The following is a 12,005-nucleotide window of genomic DNA, read 5'->3' on the forward strand; positions in this document are numbered from 1 at the left end:
GCATGGAAGAATGAGATTTGTATAGGCAAATGTGGATCTCACTGTACACACACAAACTGATGAAAAAATATTTCCATTGATAATAATCGGAATGTGCAGCTAGACAACGTGAGAAAACTGTTGTTTGAGAATGTTTAACAGTTTGATTTAAGGAGCTTTACTTTGTATATTTTTCCATGTGATGTTGTCAGTTGTCTTTTAACAGTTATAAAGCTTTAACTTTTTGAATTTCAACATCTATTGTCATTAATTATTGTCTGGCTGCCCCCATAATTTCCCACAGTCAAGAACATTTAATTAGATAAACACTGAAAAAATGCTTAACACACATGATTTTGTGCAACTGTAAAAATGTAAATTGGAAAAAATGCTAAAAAATAAACATTGATATACATCTGTCAAAATTATACAAAAAATCAAAGTCCAATCCTGCCAAGCCCCACCACAAAGCATTGACCAGCCCTTCAGCTCCAGACTCCAAGTAGTTATACGAGCCCTGTGGAACTGAAAAAATAAAACCAGTGCATTAAAAACTCTTTTTTCTAGCATGTCAGATGTGACTGCATAGTCACAGGGGACATGCACATACATGCCTGATGGCTTCTCTTCGCTTGAGTGAGTTCGTCTGGAGGATTAAGGTATTTTATTAGCTGTGCCACGCTAACACCCTCTAATCGGCCTCTGCATTGAGAAAGCATGGCTTGTCTCCCAGCATTCAAAAAGCATCAGACCAGACTGCTCCTTCAATACCGATGTTCCATGGAATGCTCCGCTTTCCAAATGGCTTCTACTACCCATTCCCGTAGGGTATTAAAGGGTCCCAAGTACCTCCATTATTGCTGTCCTCAACCTAGGGGCAGAAATAATGTCCCTTGGACAATGCTATTCTCTGTTTGGAGTAGTGCTTGAGTCTTAGCAAAAAAGTGCCAGAATGGCACTGGTGTCTCATTCCTTAGTGCTGGAGGTACCGGAATGCGGTTCTGGCTCCCCAAAGAAGTGCTGGAACGACATCCCAGCATAACTTGGGCCTCACTTGGCTGCAGGACTAAGGTTACTGGGACATCATGTTATCAGAGCAGAATTAGGAGTAACATCACTTGGGCATTGGAACCTCGGGCTGTGCTGACTGGCGCTGCTCTTTGGAGCAGGTCCGGTATTTAGACAGAGTCTAGCATGCAATGGGCACTACTGGAACACTAATAACAGAGCAATACTTCAGCTGGTTTTACTTCTGCTTGGCATGAGGAGCAAGATTTCGAGCATTGGCACTTTCTGGTGGCTTGGAGGAAAAAACTGGGGCATCAATTTTAAGCCCCGAGTGTGGTCTCATGCACCCACTAGTGCCAGGGCTGTGTAATGACTGTGTAAGCCAATGCAGGGGCCATGCTATACTAAACAATGGTTCGCACAAAGCCTTAGGGAATACTGAAGAGGCCAATAGCGTTATCTGCTGTGCCAGGAAATCTTTAACTTCCATTAGACAGAGCCCATGATGATGGGCTCCTTTATAAAAATAATAAAAAAGAAGCCAAAGAACCATCTGGACAACTGCCAGGGAAGTATGGAAAGACTTGGATTAATTGTATCAGCTGAAGGATGAGGTGGCTAGGCCAGGATTTTCAAGAGTGCAGCACACTGGGCGCTGAGGTCTTGAAAATCTGGCCAGGAGCATCCCCTTGGGAGTGGCTGGGTGCTGAGCACTTTGGGCTCCCTGCCCTGTATTGAGGCAGAGTTCGTTTGAAAACCTGGCCCGCACTATGACTCTTGAGCCCTTTTGATAATGATAATGAACAGGAACCCGATTCAGCCAAGCCACTTCGTGCTCACTTTGTGTCTCTCCTTCTCTGCTCTCTCTCCAGCACTCAGGCCAGCCTGCTCCCAATGGGCATCCCGTACTGGAAGAGGAAGCCTGAGGGAAGGGCACAGCTTCTCCATTCCAGCCCAGCTCTTTGCTGAAGGGAACAATGTTGCGTGGGGTGCTGGCTGTGTGATGGGCACAGCTACCGCCGTGCCGGCTTGTCTCTGCAGGAGTGAGGAGCAGGAAGAGCACTGGCTGTGGGGGAGCTCACAGCTACAGCTGGGCTTCATGTCACACCCTGCCGGAGAGGGCAAAGTAGTCTTTTTTGGCAGAAACTGAAGCAGGGCTGGAACTGTAACAAATCCAGCTCACCACAAGTGCATGCCAGTCCCCCAGGTCTCTTCAGCTGTCGCTGCACGTAATGACTGATGGGCGCTGGCTCTTTTATGCAAGGGAAGTTTTTATCTACTAGGCCCTCCACACCCTCAGCCCCAAAAATAAGTCCCAGTCTGTTACAAAACTCCAGTCCACCCCTAAGCCCTACCCTGACACAGGGCTTTGCCACCCTCCTGGGTCTTGCCAGAGCCCCCAGCACTCCCCAGTGCCCCTGGGTGGTGGCTGAACAATTGACTACAACTCCCACCAGACGCTCTGTGTGTGTGTGTGTGTGTGTGTGTGTGTGTGTGTGTGTGTGTAGCATGCAGCACTGACCACATATTCTGTGGATAAATTATACCAGAACCAAATTCACATTGGAAGAAAGAACTCTGCCTTGGTGATATTCACAGTCCAACCCAGATACAATGCACAGTCCTAGGGAAGAGGTCTAGAAGCACTGGCCAGTGGGGCATTTATAACTGCACCCTGTCTCTGACTTGCTTGGCTCCGAGAAGCCTCATGAAATACTGCACCAGTCCCTATGGACTATATGTACAACATAAAGGTCACTGGCCCAGGGCAGGCACAGACAGCAAGAGGGCTACAGTGGCACATACAAGGAAAAACCCTCACCGCTGGAACCACGGATGGCCAGAGCCGTAACAAGGAATTTTTGCGCCTGAGGCAAAGGCCGGCTCCAGGCTCTTGGGCAGCGGGTCCCTGAGTCCCTATCGGAGAGAAGGACCCACCGCCGAATTGCTGCCAAAGAATGAATGAAGTGGCGGTGGCAAATTCGGTGGCAGGTCCTTCCCTCCAATAAGGACTAAGGGACCTGCCACCAAATTGCCACCGACCGTGGTAGAGCTGTGCCTCACTCGCCTGGCCCTTGTTTTGGCACTGCTGATGACAGTTAAAACCTTAATACACAAATCACACATCAGTGACCAAAGCCAGCCAGGGCCGGCTTCTCTATTTAGTTGTCGAGTGCAAACAGGCATCCAATGGGATTTTCCAAAGCACCCAAGCAGGACTGATGCCTAATTCCAACTGATTTCAATAGGAGTTAGGCACTAAACCCACTCAAGTGCTTTGGAAAATTCCCCATGGCACCTATTGGCATCAACAGGCTCCTAACTTCCTATCTCTGACCTTTAGTGTCTCTCAAAGGAGCGTCCTGGCCCCAAACATGCCAGTAACAGCCACAAACCTGTCCTCTCAGTGCTCAACTCCTTTGACCCATGGGATTTCTCTCACTCTCCAACTCCAGGTATGGCTCCTTTGCCCAACTCTGTCACACTTGCACCTGGTTGCTCCCATCAGGACTCCTTCCTTTTCTGTACAAGGCTGTTTTCCTTTGTCCTCTCCTCATTGCGTCCACGCACACACATCAGTAAGTCCTCAACCCCCTCTTTCCATTGCTGTTCTCCACATCAGCCCCATTTTCTACAGGTCTGGTGACACGGAGCAGGGTGAGGCAGCCCAGCCCCGAATAAACCCAGCTGGAATTCTCAGCCCACACCGTGCAAACAAGGACAAAGGACGGTGCACTGGAGGATCTGGATTCTGCAGCTTTATGGATGTTTGTCTGCTTCCAAGTATCGTATATAGGATTGATGACTAGCTAAGGACCAGACTGGGAACTCCTGGCACACAATAGTGTGTACTTGGGCACAAAGTAGCTCCATTGAAGTCAATATGGTTACTTGCATGAGTAACTCCACACTCATGTGAGTGAGGAGTTCACAGTCTCTCCTGCCAGTGGACAGGACAGAAATGACCCATCTGAACAAAAGACTCTGACAGTGTTTGCTGATTGCAAATGTGAGCCATCCAGGAAGTCCTGTGTTTTCATTCGCTGGCTCATGCCTGCTCTGTGGGGCTGGGTCAGGCCTAGGGGGCTGCAGGGGAAGTTGGCTCAGGGGCCCATGCTGGGCCTTTGCACAGCTCTGGAGGGGAGGCAGATGTGGGACACCACTGTGTCTGCATGTACCTCTGACAACAGGGGATGCAAAACTCTTCTGTGCCACAGGATTCTCAAAGGACTTGAGCAAACACAGGCGTGAGACTACGTGTCACGTGTGATATAACGTATGTGGATGTGGGCTTGGAGTTCATCCAGCAGCTCAGACAGCTCAATAGCGCCTAGGCTCAGGGCATGAACATATCTGTGCATGTGTCACATGGCAGGCTTTGAGTCCTGAGCTCATTAGGCAATGCAAGGATGCCTGAGGTCCAGGTGTCATGCTCCATCAGCCTATGCTGCAGACAATGGGAAGCCTTTAGTACTGGGGCCTGTTTCAGATGGCGTCAGGGTGCCCAGGCTCAAGGTGCTGGGCTGGGCTCAGAGCACTATACCTTGACTGCATTGTTTGTGGGCTCTGAGTGCACAGCCATGCTGTGTGAGTGTCACCTCCCTCAACCTCACTTTCCCTTGGAGGACAACATACTGACCTTTGAGACTGATGGCTGAACAGTGCTATAGAAGAGCTAGGTAGTTTCATTAAAAAAAAAAAAAGGATACTTCCTTCTTTGCTCTTCTCTTGAACGCTCTCCATGCCGGGCAGTGCGGATGCGACACGTCGGAACAGCTGGCATTAAGTCCAGGGGTAAGAGAGGAGAGAGAGAAGGAATCTGTTACTGAGGTTCAGGGTTTGTATCCATAGCCATCATTTTTCATTCTGTATTTGACACAACTGAGAACAGCAAAACTCATCATGTACAATGTTGGTGAAGTAAGGTTGGGGGCTGAGAGATGTGTCACTTCCACTTTGGTGTGACTATATCAATGTGTAAGGTCTTGTTCATGGTAGAAAACTCACACTGATGTAACTAAATGGATTTAAAAAGCACTTTATATCAATTTAACTTAATTCAGTAAATAAAGAGATTAAACTAACCCTGTATAAACACGATTTATACTGGTTTAAGTGCAGCCACATAATGGATTTGTATCAGTATATCTAAATCAGTTTAGCAATGCAAGCAGGGTCTGAATGAATTCTCCCCTGACATTAGCTGGGAGGGGGAGAGACTTCAGCAGCAAACTGTATTTACATGAACACACCTACTCTGCCAAGATGTCCAGCAGATAGAGCAGTGTTGTTCAAAAGTGATCAACTTTGGCTGGTGTTGGGTTACAAATCACTTTCATGCTGAATGCAGGGGTAGTGAAAGGCTGTTATCAACGTTGTTGTCTTTACTGCATGAGTAAAGAGGATTTGAATTGTGCTTAACCTGTCCCAAATGAGGGGGATCATCCTCAGCTGAAAGGATCTCGTTAAGCCAGGGGCTCGAATGCCAGATCCTTGTGAAAGTCAGAGGAGTAGGGACAGGTGTCCTAGTGAGGAGATGTGGCTTTCCCCTAAGGGTCCCTGGTCTGATTTAATCTATTCCTCCCCAATGTTCAAAGACAGAGCTGAATCATAGAATATCAGGGTTGGAAGGGATCTCAGGAAGTCATTTAGTCCAACTCTCTACTCAAAGTCTGACCACAAAAAATGCTTAGGAAATACACTCTATTAGGAGCCTTTGTTATTTTAAGTGCTTAAATGAGAGCTGAAATCACTTGTGGTGGGACAGCATTTCTGCTCAGCCTGCTAAAAGCTGAAAATCACTAGGAGACTGACCAGCAGAGAGGAAGGTGGTACCAGAAGGTAACTGACAGTTGGCTGGTGGAAGCGGAATGAGCAGCTGGCGAGGCGGCCAAATAGAGCAAGTGCTCAGATGGTACAGCAAGCAAAGTGCCTTCTTCCCCGGCTGAGATGTACCTCTAAACCCTGGGCCCTCACTGACTAAGGACAACTACTGTGAGTGGGGTAGGGAACAGAGGAGAGCACAGCAAAGGAACTTTTGATTTCAGAACTCAAGAACATGAGGCAGAAGACTCTGCCCCATGCACTCTGAGGTGGGTGTTCTGCTCACAGTTTTATGATTATGAATCCTGCTTATGGCATTTCCCCTAATTAATGTTGGGTGAATTCCACTCTGGTTCGTCTGTGAAAGTGTTAAGATGTTTTCTTTGGCAAGAGAAAAAAGAGTTACTTTGAAATGATGCAAGGAACATGTCTGATTTAAACAGAGAGATGCAATTTACTCACATACCTGGATGACTTGCCCAAAGCTCTAAGGGGGTTAATTTAAGTTTGACGTGTGCCAAGCAATCCTTCATTTCCTTCCGCTAGAATCAAAGACCCACCTTTGCTTTCGTCACCTGTTTCCTGGCTGGATGTTGATAGGCGTGGCACCAGCAGAGGACGTAGCTAGACATATAGGGCAAATTCCCAGCTGGTATTAACCAACATCCCTTCATTGAAGCTACAGTAATTTCCACTAGTTGAGAAGCTGGCCCTTCAAAGTTATCATTTGTACCTTCAGTTTACTGTGCCAGATAAGACTGTTTGATCCCCTGTATGTCTATTGCCTCCATGTTCCAGTCTGTGATATTGCATGTTAGTATATTGTGTTAGTAAAGTGCTCTCACAGCTATCAGTCGCAAACTTCTTCCATGGAAGCTATTAGCATACATGGAACCTCCCTTTCTATAGTGTTGTGCAGTGTGCGCTCATATTGCATTATTCTGCAAAGTAAATAACCTCAACCAGGGAACAGCCATCCCCATCTACAGTAAACATGTGGTCTGAGATACTGCATGCGTTATGTGAAAAATCATCATTGCTTCTTCTCAAATAATTTCTAAACAGTATCATTTACATTAGATTAATTACAGGAGAACTCCTCATGTATCCCAGGTATGAGGCAATTTTGTATCATCTCTCATTCATCAGAAGAAATGAGGTGATTTCTCTCTTAGGACATGATTTATTACATTGCAGCCAAGACAGGTATCTGTTACCATTGACTCTTATTATCGTAGTTTGGTGAACCTACATCTGCTTTGCTGTTGCAGTTGTACAGCAAAAGACAATGGCAAGTACTTAGATTTCTCTCGAAGCTAATGCTGTGCTCAGGTGTCCTCTCCATTACACTTTCAGTCAGGGATCTAAACCAAGTCCTGACTATACAGTGACCGGGAACTTCTTTCCCTGGGGTGCAAAAGGGAATACACATCCCTGTTTATTCATTTGCTCTAGTGAGATATTTATTTCCTGGTCATTATTCTTGGTTATTTGTATAGTGGTAGCTCTTATGGGCCCCGATCAGGGCCCCAGTGCAGTCACCACAACAACAGGTAACAAACAATTATCAAAAGGTTTTAACAGAGTGAAAAGACAGCTCCCACTGCAAACATCCCACTGAGCAGTGATCTCACCTCCAGAGCTGTTGCAGCAGCTAATGTGAAAGGGCCTCCCTGTTGTAATGTACTCAGTTTAATTAAATCTAGCAATCAGTTTCTGAGTCAAAGTTTTCCTGCATATACAGCTTCCCAGGTGGCATGTAAGCTGCCCAGGTAATCCTTACTATTAGAGCCATGCCCGCCTAACCCTATTCAGAATTCAGTGTCAAGTTGCACAGACTATGTCAGACAAAGAGGCATGTATGTCATCATGCTCCAATTGATATTGCAATGGGCGGCACCCTGCTTGCGGCCTCACATGTGTGATCCCAGTTTTTACATGTGTAAAAAGCACACCGTGCCTTGCAAATCTATCCCTCCAGAGGGCACCAGGAGGAATCTAAGAGCACTTTACGTAGAAATGCACGAGTGATGGAGGGGAAGGTGGAGGAGCTTTCTGCTTCTAAAGCCAGTAAAGATACAATATTGCATCCGGTTACAATTTTCAATGACCTTATTGCAACCTTTTGCTACGGTGGATACTATCAGTTGCTGCAGTGAACCCGGCTATCAGCTGGATGATCTTGCTATGATTCTGGCTGCAGCAGGTCTTCCCTTACCTGTTTTACATTGTAGCCTGTCTTTGCACTGGTCTCGATAAACATGACACTCAGTTCTTTGGCTCTCTGTTCCCCCTCTTCAATTGTTATCTGCCTGAGGACACACAGGAGAGAAGGGAAAACCATAACTGTTCTAACCTTGCTGGGATGGGCTGGAGAGGGGCCTAGCTTAAAAGTCTGGAGGGAGAAAGTGGAAGAGAATTGCAGTTGTCCGTGGCCCTGAGCGCAGGCCTGTTTCCTTGCACCTCAAAGCATAGATGGTTGAGGCCTCATGCCTACATAGCCCCAAGACCCCACAAACAGATGCCATCCCATGTGCCTCTGTGGCATGGGCTGCCTGGCAGACAAAGTGCAGGCAAGGGAGGGTTTCAATACCTAAATCCTTTGTGACTCAGCAAACAGAATGAGGGGGAGCTGAGGAGCCCAGCAGAGCCTGTAGAAGTGTTTGAACCCCAGGGAGGGGGAGCTGAGCCCAGTCTGATCACACTTTGAACATCTGCTCAATCTGCTGAGAGTGGTGCCCCATTTTGGCATCAGCAAGCAGGTAGGACATATTTTGTGGTTGGAGCTTGGATGAGTCAAACCAGAGCTCCCCTCCCCCATTGGGCCCCTGGTGTGGGGTGAGGACAGCATGAGACAGGAAAATTATTTGAACCCTTTTCCCGGCTGAACTCTCAGTGTCTACTCTGTGCCCATCAGAGTAGCACTGTTCTGTGAGCTCAGCCTCTGGGCTGCAGCAGGAACCCTTTTTACATGCCCTGAGCATGTTGATCATTAAGGATGTACCAGGCATGGGGCAGCGCTGCAGGGGTAATGAATACATTGCCGGCCTATCTCTGTGCTGGCACAGGGTAAGAGGTTCGATTGGCTCTAAACAGTATTCTCCTCTTCTTGGATTCTAGCAAAGCGCCTTCATGCAGAGGGCACCAGCCCAGGCGTGAGTGAACGCAGACACTGAATCCCTCTGCCAGCACAAGCTGGCTTCTCCAGCTCAGTTTTCTGATCAAATGATGGAAAAAGTAGATTCTCCAGCTGCCCCTGCAGCCACCAGCTCTGAGCTGTCTCAAACAGGATGTCTACACTGAACTTAGACATCTGCGGCTGGCCCGGGCCACCAGACTTGGGTCAAGGGGTTAACCAGCTGCTTAGTCAGAGCCTCATCAGCCTGAGTCCGGGGCCAGGGACCAGTCACGGGTGTCTAAGTGCAGCGTAGATATACCCTAGATTGCTCTGTCTCCCTAGGGCAGCCAGCCTTCTGCTACCTGTCAAATCCATTTTTCTGACTGACTGACATCCGCATTCCCTGTCTCCTCAGCTGCCTTCTGCAGGCCTGATGGAACAAGCAGCGCCTCAGACCTCTCCTGGGAGAAGGGGGAGAACAATGGAAGCTGGAAGTCCTGTAAAGCTTAGCTTAATGCAGCTCTTCTTCCCTCTCCTCTCCCCACAGACAGGCCCTGGGCACGCCCACTGCTAGGCTGCAAGAACACATCCATGGAGGAGAGACAGCACATGTGAAGGCCCAAAGGACACAGCTACCAAAGTTCTCTATCAGCAGTGCAGGGACACTGACAAACCTGCAGTGAGCACCCCCAGGGACACTCTTCTTGAAGATAAAAACAATGAGGAGTCCTTGTGGCACCTTAGAGACTAACAAATTTATTTGGATATAAGCTTTTGTGGGCTAGAACCCACTGCATCAGATACATGGAGTGGAAAATACAGTAGTAGGTGTGTATATATATACATATATAGTGACAAAGTTCCTCCTCTACCTTGGTGGGTCCTGCACCTATTGGCAGATTTGCTCACCTCATAGATTCACCCTGTGGGTCGGGAAACAGCCCAGAGACCGTCCCCTCTGGTAGAAGCCACAGTCTAGGTCAATTCCTCCTGTGTCTGATCAGAAGTTGGGAGGTTTGGGGTGAAACTGGGCCCAACTTCTACTCCGGGTTCCAGCCCAGGGCCCTGCAGACTACAGCTGCCTAGAGTGCCTCCTGGTACACCTGCGCGACAGCTACAACTCCCTGGGCTACTTCCCCATGGCCTCCTCCCAAGACCTTCTTTATCCTCACCACAGGACCTTTCTCCTGGTGCCTGATAATGTTTATACTCCTCGGTCTTCCAGTAATATGTCTTCTCACTCTCAGCTCCTCTTGCTCCCAGCTCCTCACATGCACACTGAAGTGAGGTCCTTTTTAAACTCAGGTACCCTGATTAGCTAGCCTGTCCTAACTGATTCTAGCAGTTTCTTAATTGGCTCTAGGTGTCTTAATTATCCTGCCTGTCTTAATTGGTTCTAGCAGGTTCCTGATTACTCTAGTGCAGCCCGTGCTCTGGTCACTCAAGGAACAGAAAACTACTCATCTAGTGACCAGTATATTTGCCCTCTGCCAGACTCTTGTACCCAACTGGTCTGGGTCTGTCACAATATATATATATATATATACACACACAGAGTACATGAAAAGATGGGAGTTGCTTTACCAAGTGGGAGGTCAGTCTAATGAGACAATTCAATTAACAGTAGACTACCAAGGAAGGAAAAATCACTTCTGTAGTGGTAATGAGGGTGGCCCATTTCAAACAGTTGACAAGAAGGTGTGAGTAACAGCAGGGGGAAATTAGTACAGTAAAATTAGGTTTTGTAATGACCCATCCACTCCCAGTCTTTATTCAGGCCTAATTTGATGGTGCCCAGTTTGCAAATTAATTCCAGTTCTGCAGTTTCATGTTGGATTCTGATTTTGAAGTTTTTGTTGTTAAAGAACTGCCACTTTTAAGTCTGTTATTGAATGAGCAGGGAGGTTGAAGTGTTCTCCTACTGGTTTTTTAATGTTGTAATTCCTGATGTCAGATTTGTGTCCATTTATTCTTTTGCATAGAGACTGTCCGGTTTAGCCAATGTACATGGCCGAGGGGCTTTGCTAGCACATGATGGCATATATCACCAGGACTCCTCGTTTTTGCTGATACAGACTAACACTCTAAAACTTCTTAAAGATGAACGCCAAATTCCTCAGCAGTTTTGGCGACAGAGGGGGGAATTGGAGGCTCTTTTAGCTGTTAATGGCTGGCTGCTGTTTGGCCCCTTTCCTCTGCCCTCCAGCTGCAGCTCCTTTTGCCCACAGTGTTGCTGGATAGCTGCCTGGAGCCACTGAAATATCTGTCACTTTGTTTGATCCAGCATCATGTTTTCTGGTGTCTTGGAGGGCCACAAGGGAAACGGGGGCCCTCCCCCACCTCCCAGCAGTATGGGTGTATTCTGACAACTCAGCTTTCTTCAGTGGAAACCAGGAACTCCACTTCCCTCTGCCTGCCCAGATCTCTACTACCACATCCCCCTACCATCTCCAGAGCATGGGTTTCCTTCCTGTCTCTCTACTTTATTCACCCCCTGCATCCTCTTGCTCACTCTGTCTATTCCCCCCCAGAATCTGGAAAACTCCATCTCTCCATCCCCAGAGTGACAGCTCTCCCCTGCAGCACCCGTTCTTTGCTGCCAGCTCACTGGCCTCTAGCACACTCACCTCCTTTCAATCAGCACGGCACTGATGCTGAAGGGATGCTATCCTTGCAATCCCTGCTCCAGGATGGGAAGGGGCTGTGGCTCTATCCCTCTTCTGCAGGAGACTGGGGCCCCAGCTCTCTAGTCCCCAGAGAGCTGTCTCACAGGGTCTCTTGAAATGCAAAGCCCTTGTTTCCCTACCACTGAATTCCAGCTGTTCTGTTCACCGGGATGCTGCAGGGAGCTCCTATCAGACATCTGCCTAGAAGCACTGCAATTCTTGCAAAGAGTTTATCTTTTCGTTCCATTTCCCGCCTCCACCCCTCACCTGTCCCATTTAGTCTGGTGCATTTCAGTGGAATTCCATTTCCTCCTGGAATTTTTTTGTCAGCAGCTTTTAAAATGTTGGCAGTGTGACCTAGTTGATAGTGCACTTGACTGGGAAGCAGGAGATCTGGATTCTAGTCCCAT

At 47.8% G+C, this 12,005-nt stretch overlaps 1 protein-coding gene across 1 annotated transcript in view; it reads right to left on the reverse strand.

The window, feature by feature from the left end:
- The window catches only part of RAB6B (RAB6B, member RAS oncogene family), a 147,268-nt gene that overhangs the window by 23,529 nt on the left and 111,734 nt on the right, over positions 1-12,005 (reverse strand). The window contains 2 exon segments of the mRNA XM_050965662.1: positions 4,698-4,764; positions 8,030-8,123. Of these exon segments, the coding sequence (XP_050821619.1) occupies positions 4,698-4,764; positions 8,030-8,123 (161 nt within the window).

This window comes from Gopherus flavomarginatus, chromosome 8, assembly GCF_025201925.1.
Source record: "Gopherus flavomarginatus isolate rGopFla2 chromosome 8, rGopFla2.mat.asm, whole genome shotgun sequence".
Taxonomy (NCBI): Eukaryota; Metazoa; Chordata; order Testudines; family Testudinidae; genus Gopherus; species Gopherus flavomarginatus.